This window comes from Bos indicus, chromosome 5, assembly GCF_029378745.1.
Source record: "Bos indicus isolate NIAB-ARS_2022 breed Sahiwal x Tharparkar chromosome 5, NIAB-ARS_B.indTharparkar_mat_pri_1.0, whole genome shotgun sequence".
NCBI classification, from domain to species: domain Eukaryota; kingdom Metazoa; phylum Chordata; class Mammalia; order Artiodactyla; family Bovidae; genus Bos; species Bos indicus.
In genome coordinates, this window is record NC_091764.1 from 65,294,105 (window position 1) to 65,321,029 (window position 26,925).

The window sequence follows — 26,925 nt, forward strand, 5'->3', positions numbered from 1 at the left end:
AAAGGGAACCTTTTTTTCTAAAATACTATGGAAAACAGTCTGGCATGTTGTTCAACCATGTGGTATCTTTTGCCTCTCTACACTTGATGTACTAAACAGAAGCAATATTCTTTAGTATCCAATACATCTGGAAGGGTAGGGGGAGGAAAAATCATCATACACTTTACATTTTATTTAACTCATTTATTTAAGTCTTTCTGACAGCTTCCTAAAACTCATTATTTTACAGATAAGGAATCTCATCTCAGGTTAAATAATCTAGCTAAAGGTGACACAGGTTGAATGTGGCAGAGTCAAGATTAAACCTAGGACTTGAAAGCCCATGCTGTTTATGGTGACAGGGTTAGAATATTACAGCATATGGCATAGGAATCAAATGTTCAAACATTCATGAACTTCACAATTTGTGTTGTGATGTAGTTTGTATCTCAAACAGGAGTTCTCACACTTGCAAGGTGTTTGTAATATCCCAAAACAATAAACATGGGGCATCCTGGAAAGCAGACCTAATTCTAAGTGATTTAAAGTGCAGGTATTTGCTTTTATAAAAAATTTATAAATCAAAAGTTATTAATACTAAAGGCAAAGTCAGGAAAAATAAATATCTCCAGTATATTGAGCACAGCTTTGTTTTAATATTTAATCATTTTAATCAGTATTTAATCAATATTTATTCCAGTAAATATTTATTGAGAGCCCAGTACCAAGTATGTACCAGCCAGGTGCACCACACTAGATGCAAGGGATTCTAACAGTAAATAAGGTATGGTCCCTGCCCTCAAGGAGCTTACATTTCCACAATTTAAAGTGCATCTCAGGTATTCTGATAATAGAATTCCACTCTCAATTTCTCTTTTTAAATTTGATCACATGACACAGCACAACTACCAAACAGAATTATAAAATAGAATGTTAGCGCTAAAAGAAACCTTTGATATTATCTGTACAAAAAGAAAAACCAAACAGAAACTGATGGAGTGGCCCTTTGCACCTAGAACTCATATGCTCTGATTTCAAGTTTGGTCCTTTTCAGGCTTCTCATGAAACAAGACTCAGTAGATTTTTATAAATATAAACATTCAACCTCCTGTAACATACTTGTACAGCTGTTTGCTGCTAGACAAGGACCTTCTCATTTATACCAGGTTAATGTCAATGTATGCTCTATTTATCCCATCCTATTCTTCGTGACAAACCAGAGGGATCAGGATCATCCAAGTGCAGGCCTTTGCTACCAAGGGTATTTGTCAGGCAGCATTTGCCTGCCAGGGTTGCACCTCCCCATACTTCTGTTTTCACAGTGTTCGTGAACCACTGGGGAGTGCTTATCCATTTAGGTACAAGTCTAACACGAGATATGTGCCACTGACCAGAAAGGGACCCAAGTATAAAGTGCTGATGTACTGTTTTCCTAGCTGACAAACATACAGCCTACCATTTTTAACCATGAACATATTTTGAGGTGCCATAATGTGCCAGGCACCATACTGGACATTAGGTATATGAATAAGACAGTTTGCCCATCCGGAGTGCCTTGCAAACTATGACACGATGTCAGTTATATACTGTTAGTACTTTGCGGTACACTGGGAACACATGCTCCTGGAAGAAGGCCTGAAAAAAATTGCTCCCAATTTTAGTAATTACTAAGGTCTCCATTTCTGTCTCACTGTAGACTGGGTTGTTTGTAAAGTTCCTTTTAAAAGTCCATTAGGAAATAATTGTTTTTGGTAGTCTAGCAGCAGTAAGTCTAATTTTTAAAATCAGGAATACTTTCTCCCTCTAGAATCAAATAAGATTTTGACTTTTCACCAAAGTCACATGTTCAATTACAGGCAGATAGAACCAAAGGCAGTAAAAAACATCCTTTACAATGCTTCTTAAAATAAGTCTTGTTTTCAAAAAATTTCCTTTAATATGAAATTTTGTTTAATGTGTTGTGAATTCAATCAAATATAACCATCTAGGACTATTTCTACTACCTCTACTAGTATGGAAAAATTTACAGACATTATTTTGAATGTACCATGTCTACTTCTATTAGCTTAATTTTACATAAGGAATTAAGTTGTATTGTCAATGTTGGCACTTCCAGGAATTTATAGTTCATGGGACAAGCTTCTGTCTGACCCTGAAATCTCACTGTAAGATTCCCTTGCAGATGACTTTAGTCAAGCCAGTCTATCAGCATTTTGAGTCCATGTCCATAAAAATGAAGATGTAAAAATGATGTCCTAGCTACATGGCAGGATTCCTGTACCAATTGACTGAGTAGGTCCAAATCTGAAAAAAATTTCCAAACAACTATAAATAGTATAAAATAATAATTACAGATAAGTCAGTGAAGTTAGCCACCAAAATAATTATTTCATGCCTATAACCAAAAGCTTTTAAATGAAACAGCTTACATAAAGTGGTCATTAAGCAAATGAAGACTACAATTACCCACGCTAGGTTCTTGGCCTACTCTGTTGAGCCTAATCTTTGGAAAAACCTAATTCATTTTAGAGGGAAAAATCTGAGTTAAGATATTCATTAGTGTTAATACAAACAAGATGCAACCACTAATTTAAAAATCGGAGGGTTTTTTTCCTCATTAAGAGTACATTCTTTAATAGGACTGTATCTGAATAAGAACTGCATACAAATAGAATATATACCTTAACACAAGATAACAAGGAGGGAATATTTTACATTATATAGGGCAGACATTCAGTTGGTTCAATCACAATGAGTTACCCTTCCAACCAACCACTTAGTTTTAATACGTATTACAAATGTTCCAGTCAGTTCGGTATATGCCGACAATCAGACAGCTTTAACATTTAGTAGTGTGGAGCACACTTAACTGTTTCCAAAGGGATATGTGATGTGGTCTTCGTTTCAGAGGAGCAAAAGTGACTGAATTACTGTCTGCTCTTTAATGTTTCAACTAACCTGTGAAGAGAAAATGAACAGTTTCATAAAATTAACTTCAAATTTTCAGGTATAGAGAATGACCATTTAAATATAAATTTTATACTGAAGATGAATTCCAAAGCACTTTAAATGATGAAGGTTAAGATGGTTATATTAGAAGAATGAGGTTATGGACTCAATTTCCACAAGGGTGTATTTTAGCTCTCACTCTGTGCTTTGAATGAAAAATCAAAAACAACCAAATAGCCACTTTCCAGGCTGCTACTATAGCCAGGCCAGATGTAGATGATTCAGAGATGAAAACTAGCCTCAGTTCCCAAGGAGATGATAATTTAATGAGCAGATGCACAAACCAACTACAATACAGTGTAACAATTACTACTCTATCACTGATCTCGGACAAGGACATCTGTGTGTGTGCTAAGGCAGTGGGCCTGGAGATAGGAAGGCTCTTGAGAAGCAGAGAGCCTCAACCTAAGTCCTGAAGGATAAGGAACTGGAGGGTGAGCCGAGTAAGGGAAAAAGCTCGAAATATAGCAGAGAGGTGGTTTACCTAACTATAATTAGTACGTGTGGCTAAAACAAAAGCAGATATACATGAAAACCAGTGGAAGAAAAGGATGGAGGAACTTAATATGACAAAATGCAAAGTAATCTGATTTCATCCTTAAGACCAAAGGGAAATTACAAATGTATATACACACAAATCCTCAAATGGCTTCTGGAAACATGATACTTACCATTCCATTGCCTCATCAAGGCCAGTGCCTTTGGTTGCTGAAGTTTTGAATATTTGCCATTTTCGGTCCTTCAAGGCAGGTAACCCAAGTGAATTTGCCATTTCTGAGGGAGTCATTGCCTGTTCCATGTCCTGCTTATTTGCAAACACCACTAAAATGGCTTTTCTCAGCTCTTCTTCCTAAATAAAATAAAAAAAAAATACTCTCTAATCAATTTTCTCCTGAGTTTAGGAAGACATGCGAAAAAAAAAATCTATTATTTTAAAAGCATATTTCCTAACTCCTTTTTATATTTCTTTACTCCATTTAGAAGTTTTGTGTACAAAGGTAAAACAAATTGGTTTTGTGTCTGTAAGTTTTAATATAATAGTCCTGATTCAACCTCCACATGTACTTTATATCACTAATAAATAAATATTGATTGAATTAATTAAAAGTTAATTCCTAAAGAATGAATACAATTTTTAGTTTTCTAGGAAGAAAGATTACACAAGTCAAATCCTAATACTACAAAAAACCTAACAACAATCCAATACAATTTTGAGAATTGGGAACTGAAGTTAATAATCCATTTCTTTTATGCCATACTTTATACAATAAAAATTTATTATACCATGTGAATTACAGCTAAATAAAGCTGTATATTGTCACCCTGCTTATTTAACTTATATGCAGAGTACATCATGAGAAATGCTGGGCTGGAAGAAGCACAAGCTGGAATCAAGATTGCCGGGAGAAATATCAATAACCTCAGATACGCAGATGACACCACCCTTATGGCAGAAAGTCAAGAGGAACTAAAAAGCCTCTTGATGAAAGTGAAAGTGGAGAGTGAAAAAGTTGGCTTAAAGCTCAACATTCAGAAAACGAAGATCATAGCATCTGGTCCCATCACTTCATGGGAAATAGATGGAGAAACAGTGGAAACAGTGTCAGACTTTATTTTTTGGGGGGCTCCAGGGTCACTGCAGATGGTGACTGCAGCCATGAAATTAAAAGACGCTTACTCCTTGGAAGAAAAGTTATGACCAACCTAGATAGCATATTAAAAAGCAGAGACATTACTTTGCCAACAACGGTCCGTCTAGTCAAGGCTATGGTTTTTCCAGTGGTCATGTATGGATGTGAGAGTTGGACTGTGAAGAAGGCTGAGCACCAAAGAACTGATGCTTTTGAACTGTGGTGTTGGAGAAGACTCTTGAGAGTCCCTTGGACTGCAAGGAGATCCAACCAGTCCATTCTAAAGGAGATCAGCCCTGGGATTTCTTTGGAGGGAATGATGCTAAAGCTGAAACTCCAGTACTTTGGCCACCTCATGCGAAGAGTTGACTCATTGGAAAAGACTCTGATGCTGGGAGGGATTGGGGGCAGGAGGAGAAGGGGACGACAGAGGATGAGATGGCTGGATGGCATCACTGACTCGATGGATGTGAGTTTGAGAGAACTCTGGGAATTGGTGATGGACAGGGAGGCCTGGCGTGCTGCGGTTCATGGGGTCACAAAGAATCGGACATTACTGAGCGACTGAACTGAACTGAACTGAAAGCTTATATTTTAAAAATATGTTATAGCCAAGGCAATTAACCAGTCCCTTAAAATTCCTTATACTTTGAATTTGGTCTAAGAAGCTCTTATGATAAATGTAATGCTATGTTGTTTAAAAAAAAAAATTTAGGCAAAACTTTAAAACTTTAGGTTGAAATTTATAAATTGGAAGCTACTAAGAAGTTAATCATCCAAAAACTCAGAAGTCCGAAATATTCTAAGTTTTGCTTCTAACTAGGAATCAAGTTACCTGGAACTTAAACATTTAATAATTGAGTAATTCAGAATCATAGTTTTAGTGGGAAAAGGAAACCTATACATCTAATTTTCTCAAGCAAAGGCAATTTCATTATTAAGTTAATCATTAGTACATTTGAGAAGCTTATTTAACAATTTTAAAATCTTTTAGATGACTACTTAATGCACCCTCTAAATTCAGTTAGCTTATCAGTATCTTACAAACCTCAGTGAATATAATGTATTGGGTTCTTAGTTAAGAGCTATTATACACTGTTCCACACATCAGGGGTAACAAGGTAAACAAAAGAACTTTACACTTTAGGGTGGGAAGCATACATAAGTAAACAAATATGTTTAAAATAATGGAAAGAAATGGTAAGTAGTTACAAAAAATAAAGCAAGATAAAGGGTTAGAAGATAACTGAGACCTCCTCTATGAGGAAGAAACATGTGAGATAAAACATGTCAAGAAGACAGCAACACAAAGATTTGGGGAAAGAAAATTCCAAGCAAGAGAAGCAAGTACAAAACCCTAAACCAGGTGTCAGGTACACAAATTCAGTGAGCAAAGAAAAGAAATACCGGTATGGCTGAGGTACTGTAAACACAGGGAAGAGTAAAAAAATGATAAAGCTGGGTGAGGTAAACAGAGGCCAGAATTGTGCCAGAAATCCATTCTGAACTTCAATGTTCCTAAAACAAATATACTTTATTATTTATATACTTATATAATAAATCTGCTCCCATATGCTAAATTATACAACCAGAAATAAAGACATTAAAAAAACAATCACTTCACAGAAGTGACTTAGAATAGTCACTTCAGTTTAGAAAGGGTTTAGCTCTCAATTTTCTGGAAATTAAGGAATTTAATTTAAAGGAAGTTATAGGACTGGAATTTTTTTTTTTTGTCTTCAACACTCCCCAACAGTATTTTTGGAATAGAAAGTAATTTGCATAAAAGAAAATGATACTAAAGACATGGGTGTGGGGGAGACCCCTATTTCCCTTTTAATTATTTCTGCATGTGACAATAAATAATAAAAAGAGCAAGCAAATATAAATGACTTAGCCACATTTTAATAAAGTTTTCTTACCTCTAACATGGCAACTAATTCTGATTTGGAAATGCCAATTCGGTCTCGGTCACAACTGTCTACTACATAAATGACTGCATCTGTGTTTGAATAATAACATCTCCAGTATGGCCTAAAGAAAATTCAGAAAGGGAGAATACATTACTATTTGAAAGATGAAACTGATAGGTTAATTTATATGCTAGGACTTGGCTATGGTGGGGTGAAGTGTATTACTTGCCAATCCTTTCGCACCCATATCAGTATCAATGCCATAATGATTGTTTCTCATGGACATATATCATATCCCTCAGATGGGAATGGGTAGAAAGAATATTGATAAAACATAGGATCAAGGAGCTTCAGAATGAGTTTAGACTACAGGCTGAGAGAAGAATCTATAAAATCACTAAATGTACTGATGAAAAAATGTTTCATACAGACCTGAGCACTGTATCTTATAAATCGTTAACTAGAAACTCCTTAAGAGAAATGGGTTCTTTAAAAATAATTTTAGTAACAGATTTAAATTGATCACTGAAGACAAGAAGTAGAAATGGCTAAAATTAACAAATGACTCCAAAGTGGTTCAAGAAATAAAATGAGTTAAAAGGCAGCAAAATGCTTGGGGAATGCATCTAGTCCTAAATGGTGGGCCCAAAAGGTATTTTCATGAAATCCAAAACTGTCTCACAGAGGAAGGGACTGACAAGAATTAACTAGAGGATTCTTTTTATTTAAAAATTACTGAAGTAATCAGGTCTTGAGACTTTCATGGAAAAAACTTTCATCTAAGTGATATAGGAAAAACTGACTTCCATAGATTTTAATTATTTTCAATTAAAAATCTTTAATTCTCAGATTTTAATTGAGAGAATAAGATGGTTTTACCTCATTTTAAACTAGGTGGCTCCCATTACATTACAAAAGAAGACATATTTTGATTTACTGCTGTTAGCCCTAAAAGAACAATAAAGATCCCAATACTACAAAATGGTCTGGCCTTTGTACCATACCTGATGCTTGTCTGTCCTCCCAAATCCCAGACTTGGAATTTAAGGTTCTTGTATGTTACTGTCTCAACATTAAATCCAATGGCTGGAAGAAAAAGCATATTAATAGTATATGAAGACTAATACATTCTGTCTTCAAAGCGTCCAGTCTGAGTTTCAGCAATTAGTGGTAATTGTTGAATCACATTATTAGTTCAAATATTATTCCATTTACGACAGTATGCTGTGCTATACATATACACACACACCCCCCCACAATAAGCAAGATCAACCCCACTTTCAGGGTATATAAGAACCCCCAGCCACCTCTGCAATTAGATAATTCTTGGCTCAATGGAAATCCTATTATGTTAAACGCTGGCATACAAAAGCGTTCAGAAAGTTATACTTAGAAAGGACAGTTGTAAACGTATTACAAAAAATGGAATTTTGGTAGGTAGCAAATAGGATAAAAGCCTAGATTCTAAACTTCAGTAAGGGACAGCAATGGCTGTATACCTCTTTATGGAGGCTGAGTTCGCTAAGGCAGGGACTCTCACAGACCCTCTGAAGACTTCCTCAAGAGCTCATCCACAATAAGGTCACAGCTAGATGGTCAAAGGGGAAGAGTCTCAACCCCTTTCCCTGCCATCCTTCTTAGGTGGAGCTTGGCATCACATGCCTAAGGCAAGATACCATTACTTTCAATGAAAGGAATCCAGAGCAGCTGGAGAGGATGCTGAAAAAACTTAGAAGCTATACATATAAAAATTACTAATTTACAAACTTAAAAAAAAATCAAAGTAAAATGTAACTTACAGCTATAATTGGACAATTAACTTTTTAGATTTAAGTTTATACTGGTAAACGATGCTTAAGAGTATATATGGCAAGTATAAAAAAATTACTATAGCAAATCTGAGTGAAAAAGTAAAAAGCAAGTTCATGATGTCTCCCTCAGAATTAGGTAGCAGTGTAATCATCATCTTCAACCTCAATTACAAATGCTGTTTATTTGCAGAGAAGAACATGGTATATAAACCACATTTGCTAAAACGCAATCCACTGAGCTATGGGCACCACAGCGGCCACCATGACTCAACTGCAGCACAGATGGGAGATTTGAGAACCAAAAACCAAAGAAACTGAAATTTCTTGAAGGTGGTAGCAAGAAGTAACAGATGACATGGTTCAAAAAGTTCTTTTGTAAAAGCTAGACTTTTCTTTTTTAATCTGGAAGTTTAAATAGGTACTAAATAGAAATACCTTGAGTGACGGAGTAACTTAAAGACATTCTTGAGCAAACTCTACAAACTATTAAGTATATTAATCTTCAGAGCAAAAAAATGAAAATAGTATAAGTAACAGAACAGTCTTCTTATGTAGTAAATTAGTACTATTGAAGAATATTTTTCTAAGATATCAATAAAGGTGTTACTTTTCTTGATATTTTTAAGTTCCAGACTAATTCAACACTCAGTCTCTTCAACTCAGATCTTTAAAAATAATCAATATGATTACTTAAAAAAAACCAAAAAACTAATCTTAATCAAATAACAAGTACAGAAAAAAAACACTGTACATGTATATATATATATAACTTAGTATCAACATACTGATAATTCTTTACTCAGATTTACAAAGTATTTTATATACTTGATTCATTTTCCTTATTCATTGGCTTTATTTTCAAAGCGGATGAATATTTATTATCTTCATTTTATCAATAAAGATACTGGCTCTCAATGATATTCTGTAGCTTAACTCTACCCAACTTTTAAAACAACTCTAAACAGCAGAACCCAGCCATGGACAGGGGTTCATAAATTACACCAAACTGTCCGTAAATTTATGAAAAAAATGTTATCAATATTATGCTCATAGAAGTCTACAAATCTTATTAATTACATTACATACGTATTCAGAAATAAAGTTTTTTTTCAATGGAAAACAAAAGCCCCTATCCTATGATTAGTTTATCATACCAACACTTACTAGGAATAGTAGTCACGACTTCTCCAACCTGTAATCTGTACAAAATTGTAGTTTTTCCTGCTCCATCTAATCCCAAAATTAAAATCCTCATTTCCCGAGTTCCAAACAGACTGGAAAAAATGCTTGAGAAAAAGCCACCTTAGAAAATAACAAAAATGTATTTCAATATCACTTCACGAACTAGATCCACAAAACATTTAATCTTGATCTTTAAAAGCTATACTAAATTCAATAACATTGTAGTATTTTCCTCCATTCATAGGAACATTGCTTCCAATGAAACACATCATTCAACATCAAACTAGTAATTACTGATTGTTACCATGTCCTGGATACTATGTTAGGCAGGCTCAGAAGATATACTCAAAAATAAGAGAAATATGACTCCCCTCATGGAGCTTACTTTCTAAACAAGAGAATATGGATAGCTTAATGTGATATCCTCATTACCCCTAGAAATTAAGAGGGCAAATTAGAATGACAGTGGGACAATGAAGTCCTTGAACATGAAAAGCAATTATTATTGTTGTACAACAGCAGTACCGTAAGTACCTTCAATCACTGAGAATTCTCCATAAGGAATGTAACTTGCAAAGGAATTGAGACAGAAGCCAAAAATAACAAAAATTATTTCTGATGAAAACATTTTAAAAATAGTAATAAAGCAACATTCAGCATATCATGAACTATTCCCAGAAAGCTTCCTATACACAAGGTATTGTGTAATACAAAAGCACTTGTGAATAGAGAATAGAATGGTGGTTACCAGATGCTGGGAGAGTGGGGAAAATGAGACAGTGTCAGTCAAAGGGTACACACTTTCATTAGAAGATACGTTCCGGAGATCCAATGAACATCATGGTAACTATATTTAATTAATAACATATTGTACACCTGAAATTTGCTAAGACAGCAGATCTCAAAGTGTTCTCATCACACACACAAAAAGGGTAACTGTAAGGTGATGGATGTGTTAATCTGCTTGAATGTGGTAATCATTTCACAATGTATACATATATCAAAATATCATGCTGTACACCTTAAATATATACAATTTTTGTCATTCATACCTCAATACAGCTGAAAAAATGTTAAAATTTAAAATCATTCTCTGTGTCAGCAGGGCCTCCCAGTAATAGATTAAATTGTTGATGTGTGTTTAAATAAAATAACCCCGAAGAGTGACGGAGGTGAAAATTCAGAATCTTTATTATTTCTACAATCAAACAAGAAGCTCTTTTAAAATAAGTTCTTTCTTTAATTACCCTTCCCCACCCAATAAAAGCACTCTGGCCCTTTCTTACCAAAAGACATTTGAAAAGATTAAAAAAAAGTTACACTAACAATATAAAAAAGTTGACAACAGAAATGATGCTCACAAACACCACCTGGTTATTTTACAAAGAAATGAAAAAATTAAAAACTACAAGTCTGGAAAAATGAATCCACCATGCGCTAGAGAACCTTGAAAGTTTGTAACATAAGGAGTGTGACTTGACAAAATCCTTTCTTACAGGTTAAAAAGAGGCAGTAGGAAAAAAACTGAAAGGGTTATGCAAAAAGACAAGAAGGCGCTTCTGATGTTTCAGAGCAAGATGGAAACTCCCCAGAAAATAGCCGAGGTATTTAAATAACCCAAAGAATTTGCATCACTTGGAGAGTTGTGACCAAGTTAAAAAATCTGCACCTTCATTTGGGCTCCAGTGGGGAGCGAAGCTCTACCTGATGCTTGACGACAATGTAGCTCTCTCAATTAGCACTCCAAAAATTGAGTTCAAAACGTCATCACTGACCAGTAATACCTTCCCTGCCCACTTCCCCCTCCCTATTCCTCTCTTTCAGAAAAAGTTACAGGCAAGCAGATAAATGCCGTGTTGGCAATAAAACATTACGAGCAACACCTTTTGGATTTTAAACTGACGCTGTCTCAGCGACCAGGGACAGAGTATCAAGCTGCCACTACAAGGTCAGAGCTCATCTTTCACCCAAGAAACCTTAGCGAACTTGCGACTGACATGTTGCCAAGCTTCGCAGACCAGCTCCGCCCAGCAAGCGGCGCTGGGTCCGAGGAGTTAAGGGAAAACTTCACCGACCCACGGTAACCCACCCCTGACGCCGCGGGGAGACAGGAAGCGAAGGTTCGAGGCAGAGTCCACGCACACTAGTGAAGAGCCAAGGTGACTGAAGTCCTCAGCAACCAGCTCCCTGAGACGCTAGCTGGGCTCCCCAGGCCTGCCCCTCTGTTCCTCCTCTCCCCAACCCGTCCCCTCGGCCTCGGCCTCTCGGTGCGCCCAGGCTCCCTTCTCAGATCTCTCACCCATGATGAACCGCCTGTCCGCCCTCGTCCACTGTCAGAGACTGGCCCCGACCTCGGCAGCGACTCCTATTCGAGTCTCGGCGCCGCCACCTCCCCTAGCCTAGGCCTGCGCTCCGGATCCGGCTCGGACTCTTGGCTCCCAGACAGTTTCTTTGGAAGCTTGGTCAGCCAGCCAACTTCCACGTCGGACCTCCCGGCAGGGGCGGGAGCTAGGGGCCGCCGCGACTGCGCGCTGGAAACCGAGGCCTGAGCGTCCGCGTCGTCGCTTTCGACGCAAGTCCCCGGCAAACAGGGTGTAGATATTGTGGAAGTCACTAGAGGGAAAAAAAAAAAAAGATTCAAGGACTCCGGTTGCTCTTGCTTCTGTTTTCTTGGACAAGAAGGGATTCCGAGGTATATAGATTCGAATTTTCATTTTAACTTCTGACACCAAGAAATGACGAATCCGCCAACCAGGAATGCGCGTCACGTCTGGATACGGCTGTCTGACTGGGTGCGGGCGCAGGTTGCGGCGTAGCAGACATTCCTGGTCCAGAAGCACCCTGCGGAGTTTATCTGATTTCCCCCCGTTCCTTTCTTGGATCAGGAAATAGAACTACATAGTAATGATAGGAAGAGCCCTGCGCCACCATTGCGGAGCAGCCTTACAGTTGAGGCCGCTATCGAGATTTTAGGCGTCGCAGTGGTCTGTAGGGTCAGCGTTAGAGCCCGTCCTTTCTTCCACCTGTACCTTTCCTGATACTAAAGTCATTACTCTAGGAAAGGTGTGTATCTTTAGGGCAGCGTCATTTTTCAAAATGCAGCCCTTCTTGTTAATATTGTTAGTATTTTATTATCCTGTTAATTGTTAATTATCCTGTTAATTATCTTGTTAATATTGACCTGGTATTGCAGTCCCTGCTTACTAAAAAGGCACATTTGAGGAAGCAGAAGTATAGCAGCACGATAGAATTAAAGCTAGATACTTAGATTGTAAGTCAGTGAAATTTTACTCTTGAGACAAGCGTGTAGAATTGACGTCACCTCTTTAAAGTATTTGCTCAGATTTTATTTAAAATTGCAACCTACCCTACATCCCCCTTATCCTGATTTTTAATAGAACTTACCAGTTAACATAATTTACTTACTTATTATGCTTATCTGTCTACTTTCTGTCACTAGACTGTTACATCTATGAATAAACGTATTTTTATTTTGAACTATACTTGTTTTGTTCTTATACTTGGGCACTAAACAAATATTTGAGAGAATGTGTTGAATTACAAGTTTTTAAGACCAATTACATAAGCATTAGTTAACTTAAACATATGCAACATTATTAAATGTTTCCTAAAATAGGCATATCTAAACCACCTGTCCTAATTTGATGAGAGGCCAAACTGTCTTCTAGAATGTTATGTTTGAAGAGAAACCACCAGATGGAGGTATTGCCTCAGGCCAGTTCTCAGCAGAATGAGATCAGTTGGTCTAATTGATTTAATCCCTTTCAAATGTTATGGTACAATAATATTATGTTAAATTTTAAAATGTGAACGCTTTAATATAGTCCAAGCAAGGAAAATAATTCCAAAATTCTTTTGACTGTAAAGCCACAATTAGATGGAGTAAGTTTAAAATTTTAAAGCTAGAAGGAACTTCAATTCCACCTATCTCAGTCACAGATGAAGAAGTGGAAAAGAGCTAAGCGATAAAGCTAGGACATCTACTGTGATCATTTGACTTCAGACTTAAAGTACATTATGATGCCTTCTGTAACTGTACATGTGGTAAGTTGATTTGCAAACTGCCATACTGTAGTTTTCTGTAGTTTCCGAAGTTAGAAACTTAAGACTTGTGTGTTCCATTGCTAGTGAAAGTTACATTCTTTGCTTAGATTTTATTCCAAGTAGAATAAATTCCAAGCAGAGTGAAGCAGAACCTATGAAATATAATAAATCTAAAAGGATAGTAAATATAAGCTTCAGAAGGGCTTTTCACACTGTGCATTTATAATTGTCTTTTAAACTAAGCAACATTTTGAAATTATAACTAGATGTGTGATTTTCACATATTAGATACGTGTTATATCTCAAATGTTTCTTTGCAATAATGTACTTTGTCAGAATTTCTTGTTAGACTATGTGGTCTTTTTTTTTAATTGAGAAGTCATTCACATACAATAGCATCATTTTTTAAGTGTTCAGTGGTTTTTCATATATTCATGAAGTTTGCAGCTATAACCACTGTCAAATCCCAGAATATTTTCATCACCCCAAACAGAAATTCTGTACCCATTAAGCAATAATTCCCTACTGCTCTCCCCAAGGAAACTTCCCTGGTTGCTTCCCTCAAACCAACATTTGAGGGTTCTTATTTCACCACTTCCTCACCAACACTTATTTTTGACTTTTAACTTATGGCATGGTATCTCATTGTGTATTTGATTTGAATTTTCCTGGTGACTAGTGATGTTGAACATCTTTTCAAGTGCTTATTGGCTATGTGTTTATCTTCTTTGGAGAGATGTCTACTCAAATCCCTTACCTATTTTTTAATGAATTATTTGTCATCTTATTGTTGAGTTGTAGAAGTTCTCTATATATTTTGGAAACTAGACCTTTATCAAATACATGATTCACAAGTACTTTCTCCAGTTCTGTGAATTGTGTTTTCCCTGTATTGTTAGTATCCTTTAATGCACAAACTTAAAATCCAATGAAGCCAAATTTATGTATTTTTATTTTTTAGCTTGTGCTCTTTGTGTCATATCTAAAAAAATATTGCCTAATCCAGGCTCACATCGATTTACACCCATATTCTAATAATTTTGTAGATTTGTCTTTTACATTTATGTCTCTGATCCATTTTTAATTGTTTTTTGTGTAATTTATGAGGTAGGAGTCCAGATTCATTTTTTTACATGTAAATATTCAGCTGTTCCAACACCATTGTTGAAACTGATTTTTCCATTAAATGGTCATGTCACTCACTCTGTTGAAAACCAGTTGACCATAAATGTACAGATTTGTGGACTTTTCAGTTATTTATGGACTTTTCAGTTCTAGTCCTGGGATGCTTATGTCTGTTCTCATGTATTGTTCTCATACAATACCATCATGTAGCTTTGTGATAGATTTTGAAATCAGGAATTATGAATTCTTTAACTTTGTCCTTTTTCAAGATTGTCTTGGCTGTTCTAGATCCCTTGCATTTCCATATGAATTTTAGGATCAGTTTGTTAATGCAAAGAAAGGCAATTAGAATTTCAGTAAGGATTGCACTGACTCTGTAGGTTAATTTGAGAAATTTCGCCATCATTATAGTGAGTCTTCCCCATTCACAAACATGGGATGTTTTTCCATTTATTAGGGTCATCTTTACTTGTTTTTAGCAATATTTTGTCGGAGAAAGAAATGGCACCCACTCTAGTACTCTTCCCTGCAAAATCCCATGGGCGGAGGAGCTTGGTAGGCTGCAGTCCATGGGGTCACTAAGAATCGGACACGACTGAGCGACTTCACTTTCACTTTTCACTTTCATGCATTGGAGAAGGAAATGGCAACCCATTCCAGTGTTCTTGCCTGGAGAATCCCAGGGATGGATGAGCCTAGTGGGCTGCAGTCCATGGGGTCGCAGAGTCAGACACAACTGAAGCGACTAGCAGCAGCAACAGCAGCAATATTTTATAGTTTTCAGTGTACAGGTCTTATACTTCTTTGGTTAAACTTATTCCTGAATATTTTGAGCTTTTTTGAGACTAAGGGTTCTTAACTTGGCATCATACAAATCCATAGATAGACTTGTGGGAGACTGTAAACCTACTGAAATTATCTCTAGAATTTTCTCTCTCTGTGTACATGCATTTTTTTCCCAGAAAGACAATCTAGCACTTCCATCATACTCTCTTTGATACACAATTTCAAAATACTCTTGAGAGAATAGTTACAAGGAACACCCATGCACTTAACACTCATCTGTAATAATCATCAATTTATGGCCATACTTCAGAGTCACTCTTGCTTCATAATTATCCCTACCATTTGTACCCACTCTCCCCACAACCCACACACTAAATTCTTTGTAACGAGGCTGCTCACACTTGGACCTGTCAGCTGTGGCTAGGGGAGCAGTTCAGTTCCGTTCAGTCACTCAGTCATGTCCAACTCTTTGTGACCCCTGGACTGCAGCACGCCAGGCCTCCCTGTCCATCACCCACTCCCGGATTTTACTCAAACACATATCCATTGGGTCAGTGATGCCATCTAACCATCTCATCCTCTGTCGTCCCCTTCTCTTCCTGCCTTCAATTTTTCCCAGCATCAGGGTCTTTTCAAATGAGTCAGTTCTTCACATCAGGTTGCCAAAGTATTGGAGTTTCAGCTTCAGCATTAGTCCTTCCAATGAATATTCAAGACTGATTTCCTTTAGGATGGACTGGTTGGATCTCTTTGCTTTCCAAGGGACTCTCAAGAGTCTTCTTCAACACCACAATTCAAAAGCATCAACTTTGGCGCTCAGAACAGTGCCCACTGGAAAATCATATTTGCTTTCATATGCACCATATGCATGAATAAGGATGCAGGAATGGGGAAGTTATAGAAGCTGGACACAATAGGTATTCACTATAGTTCTTTTCTAATACCAGCATTTGTCCTTTGGGGGTGGATGTGGCAGGCGTTAGGTACAGTATTAATGGCTCCTCCTAAACTATGTCTTACTGTGATTGCCCTCTGTTCCAGAGGACACGACACAAGCCACAGTAGCACAGAGTCTGTGGTCTCTTTTATAGACTGCCTCTTGACCAACCCTACCCCTTCTTCCCACCTTCCCCTTTTCCCCAAGGGCAAGACCGGCTTGTCTCTCTATCAAGGTTATTATACCGGAAGTGAGAGCTTTTCTCTCATTGCTTTATTTCCTCTCAAACCTCATTATAGAATGGGGGATATTTCTTATTTTGAAATTCTTGCCAGCTGGAGAAACTTGGGATAAGGAACAGTTTTATTTTCTGACCCAGGAAGTCTGGGCTCTCTGTATTTCCTCCAAATTCTTCTTACAAACTGAAAAGCTCTCTAGTGCCTTTCTCTCTTCCCATACCTTATCATACTCAGTGCTAAGAAGCCAGATGACACTATCAATATTCTTCCTGGAAATATATCAGTTCAGCAAGTTCATTTATCTCTATTTCAAGTTACCACAGGCAGCATTTTTATCCACTATTCCACAACTGTTTACCACAGTTCACTCTTTTCCAAGCCTTCATTAATATTTTCTCACCACCTTTATATCCTTTCCTAAAATAATTTTTGCCAGTCCTCCAGCTCTCACTAACAGCCTCTTCATTTTTCCAGCCCCCACCCACAGTATGGTTCCTAAGTCAATGCATGTACATAAGGTAAAGTCGCTCAGTTGTGTCTGACTCTTTGCAACCCCGTGGACTGCAGCCCACCAGGCTCCTCCGTCCATGGGATTCTCCAGGCAAGAATACTGGAGTGGGTTGTCATTTCCTTACATGGGGAAATGCAATTTTTACGTACCGTATCTCTTTGGTACCAATTTCTAGGTCAGTTATTTACTGCTGTGTAACAAACTGCTTTGAAATGTAGGGACTTAAACCAGCAGTAAGTAGTATTTATCACAATCATATGGATTGGCTAAGCAGTTCTTTTCCTGATCTTGCTGGAGGTTATTCATGCAGCTATATGCAACTGGTACACTGGCTGAGTTGGTTGGCTTCTCTCTGCATGTGGTGGTTCATCTTCGCAAAGGCTAGACTGATCTTGACATGGCTGTGACAGTGCTGTAGTCCTAGGTATAGACCTAACAGAAATGCATGCACATGTGCACCAAGTGACATGTACAAAAACATTTATGTAGCATTATTCATAAAGAATAAAAAACTAAACACCCCAAGTGTCTGTCAGCAGTAGAAGAATTCATAAATTGCCGTGTATTTACATAATGGAAATCTATAACAAAACAAATAAAAGAACTAGAGTTGTATCCTGGAGACATCTCATAAACACATTACTGAGCAAAAGCAGCAGACACCAAAGAAAGTATATTATGTATGATTCCATGGATATAAATTCAAAATCAGGCAAAGCTATCATGACTGAACTATTATGTTAATTTTGGGAAAGGAGAAATGGGGTAGGAGGAAGCACGAGGAAAGTTTCTGGAATGTTTAGATATTCTCTTTCTTGACCTGACTTGTTTGCTTCTTTAATAATTCACTGAATAGCATATTTATATTTTGTGTGTTTTCCTGTCTGTGTTATATTTTAAAAATAATTTGAAGGAAGCACATTAGGATGACATTCACGTATCTAACTGGTAAATTTTTTAAGTAGTTCCGTGTGGGAAAATTGTCACTCTCACCCACAGTCCATTTACCATTAGGCAGGATCTACATACAAAATTTTAAATATACATACCCCTGACCAAAATGTCACTTTTAGGAATTATGCATATGCTTGCACGTTTGCACAGCCACATTTGTACTATGCTGTGCTTGCAAATGCATGACATTCTGAACATTTATACAAGAAACACTTAAGAATCGTTCTGCACAGACTACAGACTTGAAGTGCGGGGAGACATTTTTTATTGTATACCCTTTGTACTGTTTGAATTTTATACCATGTACGTGAATTACTCTTTTAATAAAAGTAAACTAGCTGACTTTTTTTATTTGTTTGTTTTTACTTGTCCAAGGTCATCTAGTTAAAAGTGACAGAGCCTAGATTTAAGTCCTAGGGTATCTAACACCAAAGCCCATACCATCAGCTGTAACTCTGAATTTCCTCGTGTGGAGTCTCAGTTTTCTCCCCTATAAAGTGAATGTATTTGTCTGCATTGCAAGGGTCTCTCTGGAAACCAACATGGAAGCTCCGTTATATGAACTGAATCAACACCACAGGTATGTAGGAGAGATCTACTGCTGAGTCATGGCGTCAGTGCTCAGAAATCACCCCAGGACACTCCATCCACCGAGTCTACCACAATAAGACTCAGTCCCTACCAAATGAGAATACCACGTAGAAGTTGGTAGTTGAAATAAATCTGTCAATAAATCTCGCCGGAAGCTGGGGGAGAGCAAGAGCATAATAGGTAAATATAGCATGAAATCTGCATGTTAAAATTAAATTGCACGATTAACTTTTGAGAAATTTAAGTCACTCAGCTGTGCATTGACTGTAATAACCGTTGATACAGTTGTTCACATTTTGTAGGATACGAGACAGCTGTGGTTTCCGAAGTTAGCTAACACATTTAAAAAGTGAACACAGGCGAAATGTACTAGAGTAGGACTTTGCAAATGGAATTTAAAGAAAAACTTGCTATTGTAATTTTTTTTTGCTGTTAGAGTTGCTCTAGCAGGAAAAGGAAATAAAGTGATGTTGGTGAACATAATAGTTGTGATTGAGATCACTGAACTAGCTTGTGTTGTTCTCAGCTAAGAAAGCGAAGTTTGAAGATTTATTTTAAAATAAACAAAATGTAATAAACCTGCAACAGACAACTTCAAAATGCACAATCAATCCTATTTATTGTCCAATGATTCAAATGATCTGTTAGGAAGAAAAAACATCTGATCAATCATTTCTCCAGCCCTGTTTTTCTCTTAAGCTCCAGTTCTGAACCTCCCACTCCTTACTAGAAAGTTCTTGTTGAACATGCATTCAAGATTCACATATCTAAAATTGAACATATGTGTTGCCCAGCTAAAAAGTAAAACAAACAAACCCCCCCAAATATGGTTCATTCTCTCCACTTTCCTGTTTCTCTGCTTAGTGATCCAAATTCTACCTTCTAGCCTTCCCTGGCTAACCTAGTGCTTCTGCTCCCAGTGTTTTGGGTTTTTTTTAATATATTAGAGTATCCATTTTTGGTACTTGGAGTTTGAAACCATCATCTGCAAGCAATTAATGATTATCATTGTGTATGTGCAAGAACACAGTTATATACTTCTTTTTCTTTGCTGTGAGGAAAGAAATTGTAAATACACAATAAAGTGTTGGTGAATGATTGAATGACACTTCAGCATTATTATCCCAAAGATAAATCAAATGCTTTGCTTGTCTATACTGTCATTTTCCAGAACATGGAGGAAAGAGGCAATGTGGAATTTCCCCATAATTTGATCTGTTCAAAAATTAATGATATTAAAATTCCTAAAATGAGTTTATAAAATTTTCTCTTTGGTATTTGAAACAATGAAACAATGAAATTTGCTACTGCTGTTTCCGTCCCAAAACTAAAAGCACATAGTTTGTATGAGAACTTCAGGATTGTAGAGAATAAAAGATTGGTCCTATGGCATATGAATTAGTATCATAGCATGATTTTAGTAGCCTGGTTAAACAACAGGCTTTATACCAAATACCATGTTGCATATCAAATAATGAAGTGAACTCCCTGCCTGGTGAAAAACAAAGAAACTTTATTATTGATATAGAGAAGTTGTTTTAAATTTTAAAGTTAAAATAAGGAAGTTCTTTGAATATTGCCTAACTCACTATTGTGGGAAAAAAGAAGCATTCCAGAACATACCACCCTATTTTGCATTTCTATTGAACAGTTTTTTTTAACCAATTTGCAATATTTGCTTTATAAAATAAACCCTAACTCAAATATCAATTTATCATTTTGACAAGAGAAAAGAGCTATGTTGTATATTATCAAATTCATGACCAGACAGGTGTTTTGATTGTAAATTATTAAACTGTAAAAATCTTTTGGTAAACTATGAGACACCAATTCCACAAATGTAAAGCATTTAATCATTATTACACATAATTTATAACATTTCTACAAAATGCTAGAAAATATGAGCTAAATGAGTACACCTGTTAAAAGTACTGGGTCACCTGAATAGGAGATATAAAGCAAAACGATTTTTATTCTTAGCAGATTTTAGTCATTTAAATCTGTTTATTCTATTTAAACTCTGAAGGATTTTCATTCTTAATTTAGTTTCTGGTGGAAACTTCTCTTCACAAAATGAATAACCAAGTGAAAATTCTCAGAAAACAGACATTAATACTGATTTTTAATTACCTTTATTTTATTTAGCTCTCTAGCTTTTCATAAAATATTTATGGGAAGAGGTTATTTTTAGCTCCCGCTTTACAAAGCTTTCTGTCACCTCATAACCTGAGTTCATCAGAATGGAGTAACACAGGATATAGAATCAGTCGAGACCAGAAGAGCTTAAGCAGGCATGGCATTTTGTAGAACTGTTAGATCTAGAAGAACCTCAGAGATCATCTGGGCCAGTCTCCTTGTTTTTCAAGTGGGGCCAGTGGGGCCTTGAGGTTGCCCAGCTCATTAGTTACAGTCAGGCTTGGACTCTTCTCTTTCTCTTTGTTCCCTGGTTCTATCCACCTTGTTAAATGACACATGGGAAAACTAGGAACAGTGAGAGAATCCAGAAAGACGTGTCGATAACACAGGTAATACAGTCTCTTCTAAACTGACTGAGCCCTGCCACTTAATCCACATCCAAAACTTCAACCAGTGACTGGAAATTACTAGATTTTTAATTACACAATGGAATGTCTCTTAAAGTGTTTTATTATCGATATTTGTCACTGGATGTCCACATTTTTCAAAACGGAAAACAGATGTTGACTTCCCACAAATCCTCACTGCTGTGTGCCCTTCATTTTCATCATGCATTTTCTAATAATGCTTATCAAGTGCTTACTTAGGGTCAGCCAATACGCTAACCACTTCAAGTGCATTACTTCATGTAGTCTTCATTAACAACCATATAAATTAGGTACAACTATGCTCCCACATTTCAAAGGCAAAGAAACTGAAGCTTAGACAGGTTAAGTTACCCTAGGTGCATAGCTAGTAAGTGGCAAATCTAAGATTAAATCTCAAGCTGTTTGATGTTAGAGCCAGACCTCTTCAGCAGTATTGCTATGTTCTGGGAAAGAAACCAGCCTACCCAAAATAAGAAAGTTCCTTATTAAAAAATAATAATAATATATATACATATGTGTGTGTATATATACATATATTTATACACATATAGAGTTGGACATGACTTAGTGACTGAACATATATGTATAACTGAAAATATTTCTCATATATATGAAAACTGAAAGTGTTTACATATTATTTTCTAAATGGTATGTTCTTTTCCTTTTATTTAGGCTAGATAGTCAATATTAGAAAGTTCAGACTAACTTATCAGTTCAGTTCAGTTCAGTTGCTCAGTTGTGTCCGACTCTTTGCGACCCCATGAGCTGTAGCACGCCAGCCCTCCCTGTCCAACACCAACTCCTGGAGCCTACCCAAATTTGTGTCCATTGAGTTGGTGATGCCATCCAACCATCTTATCCTCTGTCAACCCCTTCTCCTCCTGCCTTCAATTTTTCCCGGCATCAGGGTCCTTTCAAATGAGTCAGTTCTTCGCATCAGGTAGCCGAAGTATTGAAGTTTCAGCTTCAACATCAGACCTTTCAATGAACACCCAGGACTGATCTCCTTTAGGATGAACTGGTTGGATCTCCTTGCTGCCCAAGGGACTCTCAAGAGTCTTCTCCAACACCAAAGTTCAAAAGCATCAATTCTTTGGCACTCAGCTTTCTTTATAGTCCAACTCTCACATCCATACATGACTACTGGGAAAACCATAGCCTTGACTAGACGGATCTTTGTTGGCAAAGTAATGTCTCTGCTTTTTAATATGCTGTCTAGGTTGGTCATAGTTTTTCTTCCAAGGAGCAAGTGTCTTTTAATTTCATGGCTGCAATCACCATCTGCAGTGATTTTGGAGCCCCAAAAAATAATAAATAAAGTCTCTCTCAATTTGCCATGAAGTGATGGGACCAAATGCCATGATCTTAGTTTTCTGAATGTTGAGGTTTAAGCCAACTTTTTCACTCTCCTTATCAGTCATTTTTAATTTTATTTTTTGCAATGCATAGTTTTTAAAAGTTATACAAGATATGTGATAATATATATATGTAGATATGGTTGAAAAAGAAATAATAAAAAAGTCTCTCTCTCCCCAGATTTCCACACCTAGAGTCACCTTCTCAGAATTAATCACTACAAACTAAAGAGCCTTTTGGGCTCCAAAAATCACTGTACATGGTGACTGCGGCCATGAAATTAAAAGACGCTTGCTCCTTGGAAGAAAAGCTATGACAAACCTAGACAGCCTATTAAAAAGCAGAGACATTGCCAACAAAGGTCTGTCTAATCAAAGCTATGGTTTTTCTAGTAGTCATGTATGAATGTGAGAGTTGGACTAAAAGCTGAGCGCTGAAGAATTGATGCTTTTGAACTGTGGTGTTGGAGCAAGACACTTGAGAATCCTTTGGACTGCAAGGAGATCCAACCAGTCCATCCTAAAAGACTTCAGTCGTGAATATTCATTGGAAGGACTGATGCTGAAGCTGAAGTTCCAATACTTTGGCCACCTGATGCGAAGAATTGACTCATTTGAAAAGACCCTGATACCGGGAAAGATTGAAGACAGGAAGAGAAGGGGACGACAGAGGATGAGATGATTGGATGGTATCACCAACTCGATGGACATGAGTGTGAGCAAGCTCTGGGAGTGGGTGATGGACAGGGAAGCCTGACGTGCTGCTGTCCATGGGGTTGCAAAGAGTCAGACATGACTGAGAGGCTGAACTGATCTGAGTGGTCTTGTGTATCCTTCCAATGTCTTCTATGCATTATATGTATATTTCCTTTATTATCAATGGTAGTATAATATTTACATTTTTCTGTACTTTTTTACACTTAATATATCTTGGCCTCTATTCAATACTCTGTAATGACCTATGTGAGAAAAGAATCTAGAAAAGAGTGGGTGTGTGTATATGTGTAACTGATTTGCTTTGCTGCACAGCAGAAAGTAGCCCAACATTGTCAATCAACTGCACTCCAATAAAAAAATTTTTAAATGATATAGCTTGGAGAATATTCTATATCTATACACATAGATTTACTTCCTTCTCTTTAACACTCGTGAAATGTTCTGTTGGGGAGACATGGAGGAATAAAGTGAAATGAAAAGTTGGAAACTGAGTAACAGTAATAAAGAACATCTCTTAGGTTCTACCTTCTAGATGTGACTAGAAGATTCCTAGGCCCCCTGCAAAGTCCACAGATATGTCCTCTCAACCTGCACTTAATGGGAATAGATACAGGTGGATACTGGTGCCATCATACAGGGAGTTCACACTGCGCTCTTATAAGTAGATTTTGTAAAGACAGAGCTCTCTGCAGGAGGTCTCCTTGTCTTGTTACTAACCCTAAACCAGGCACCCCGACACTCTACACATTTCTGGTCTAAGGACACATTTCAGATCTTTTTGACCACACAATACTTCACCTAATCTGTTGATTCTTTCTGTAGATCGAAGAAGTAGAAATGAAGAATAAATAATTAACAGATGACCGGATGTCTTCCCTAGCTTCCCCTTCAGTAACCTCATCAACAAACTGTGTGAACAAGAGAGCATCTAGAGTCGACAAGCCTGCAAACAGTGGGGGATGGTGACGACTCTGACCCCCTCATCTCAATGATTGAGATTATTTCCCTTTTTCCCTTTAAAAACGTTCATGGCTGAGCAGAATCTTTGGACCTGGTTTTGAGAAGGGGGGTGGTGCACTGAGTCCACCATCTCCCCAGATTGCTGGCATTCTGATTAGAAGTAACTTTCCTTTCCTACCAAAATTTGTCTTGTCTCATGAGTATCGATTTTTGAGCACTGAACAGCTGGACCTGATTCGGTAACCCTATCACTGCACTACAGAGAACAATGGGACATTCCTTCCCCCACTATGTCCTACTAAAACCTTTGTGTCAAAACAGCTTGTCCAGTTCTTGCTTTTGACACGATGCACAAGCTCTTCAATCTGACTGATAAATGATAGGCAACACTCGAAACTGGCTTTTTTCTCCAGTAACTAATTCCCCTGAAATAAGAGCCTTTTAGGAAGCTCCTGAGCCTTTCATACAAATTGGTAGACCCTCTCTAACTAAAGTCCAACTATTCCCAGTTGGATCTCAATCTACGTAATAAAACTCTGTTCATTGGCTCAAAATGAGTCACCCCACCCTCTACTTCCCATCTCCTAAATATACATGATGAGGCGCTCCCATAGAGTCCCCTTGCCTCGTGCAAAATTTATCAATATGCATGGAGAAGAGAAGGTTTTTATCAATAGACATCAAATTTGATGTTACTGTTTTTATTTACAGTTGAAGAAAGTGAGGTTCAGTACCATGGATGGGAAGAAGTTGGTCTGGGGTGTTCAAACAGGGGGCTGATATTAATCAATTGATATTAAAGTCTTCTGTACTTCCAGAGTGCCTCCCCAGAGCTGGGGAACCCCTCCATCCACAGCCGTTCCAATCACAAACTGTTTTCAAACTCCTATTAAATTCTAAGCTCATCATGGACAGCTATGTACTTTGGGGCACTACATGTTTGATTCTTTATTCATTGAGCCCTGACAATAGGCCAGCCACTGTGCCTAGCCCTGGGTTTCGCCTGCAAAGGAGGCAGAACATGTCACTTTCAACACATAAACAAATAAATGAACAAGGTACATATAGATTGCAATAAATTCTGTGGAGGAAATGGGTAGGGTAGTGTGATAAAATGTAACTGGGGGAAAAGGCTTGTTTTAGATAGAAGGATCCCTGAAGGCCTGGAAGAAAGTAACATCTTCACTGAAGCCTAAAAGGTGAAAGAGAAGAAGCAGCCAGTCATGTGAAGACCAGAGAAGAGCGTCCAGGCAAAGTGGACACCAGTTACTTGAGCTCGTCAGTTCATTGTAGCATTTGAGAGGGGCTTCCCAGGTGGTGCCAGTGGTAAAGAACCAGCCTGCCAATGCAGGAGACATAAGGGATGTGGGTTTGATCCCTGGTTTGGGAAGATCCTCTGGAGGAGAGCATGGCAACCCACTCCAGTACTCTTGCCTGGAGAATCCCACAGACAGAGGAGCCTGGTAGGCTACAGTCCATAGGGTTGCAAAGAATCGGACACAACAGAAGTGACTTAGCACACACGCACATACCCTATCAAGCTCAAAATATATTTCTCTAATGAAAATGAATTCACATTGCTTTGCCAAGAACTAAAACTTATTCAAAGGCTGTTACCTGGCTAATTACCATTATTAAAAAGAATATGCTAAATGGTAGTTTCTGTTATTACATTATTTTTTAATTTGTTCTTTCTATAGTAAAGTATATTTGCTATTCAATATTATACATCATAGGTGTACAGTATAGTGATACACAATTTTTAAAGGTTATACTCCATTTATAGTCACAAAATACTGGTTACATTCCCTGTGTTGTATAATATATCCTTGTGGCTTATTTTATACCTAATAGTTTGTATCTCTTAAGCCCCTGCTCCTATGTTCGCCTTTCCCCTTCCCTCTCATCACTGGTAACCACTACTTTGTTCTCTGCATTGTGATTCTGCTTCTTTATTGTTATACTCACTAGTCTGTTGTATTTTTTAGATTCCACATATAAGTGATATCATACAGTATTTGTCTTTCTCTGACATTTTATTAAGTATAATACCCTCCAAGTTCATCCATGATGCTGCAAATGACAAAATTCCATTCTTTTTATGGCTGAGTAATATTCCATTGCACAGATTATATATATATATATATATATATATATATATATATATATATAATATTTTTATCCATTCATCTATTGGTGAATACTTGGGGTTTATTTATTTTTATAATTTTTCTAATATGTATTATAAGTGATGACCTCTATTTGATATTGACTGAAGCAGCATAACATATTCTTTCAACAAACATTTGTGCCAGATACTTTGTTGGTTTCTGGTGATAAAGTAGTGAAATGAAGTTTATTTGATATGAATATTGGATTGAGTTTGAGGTGGGTCTTCAATCATCTCTCCCATCAAAGTGGCTTTCATATGTTTCATATGTTGACATTTCCCATGAGACACTAATTCCATTGATTAAAAAAGAAAAGGATTTGAAAGTCAGTGAGTCCCCAAAGTCTCCATACAATCTTAGGTATGTGTATTATCATTAAGAACTTTATATAGACATAATGTTTGAGACAACTCAAGAATATAAAG

At 37.1% G+C, this 26,925-nt stretch overlaps 1 protein-coding gene across 2 annotated transcripts; it reads right to left on the reverse strand.

Annotated features, from left to right (window-relative positions):
* Positions 1-613: 613 nt before the first annotated feature.
* On the reverse strand, positions 614-12,045 carry ARL1 (ARF like GTPase 1). Of its 2 annotated transcripts, XM_070789612.1 has the most exons (7): positions 11,825-12,045; positions 10,578-10,723; positions 9,508-9,645; positions 7,537-7,618; positions 6,542-6,653; positions 3,660-3,838; positions 614-2,937 (listed from the first exon to the last, which is right to left on the reverse strand). In XM_070789612.1, the coding sequence occupies exons 3-7, from the start codon at positions 9,596-9,598 to the stop codon at positions 2,907-2,909; spliced, it is 495 nt and encodes a 164-aa protein (XP_070645713.1). In that variant the 5' UTR covers positions 9,599-9,645; positions 10,578-10,723; positions 11,825-12,045; the 3' UTR covers positions 614-2,906. The 2 variants fall into 2 exon arrangements, with proteins under 2 accessions (XP_070645713.1, XP_019816728.1); XM_019961169.2 differs by lacking the exon at positions 10,578-10,723 and having other exon boundaries at positions 11,825-12,044.
* Positions 12,046-26,925: the final 14,880 nt, after the last annotated feature.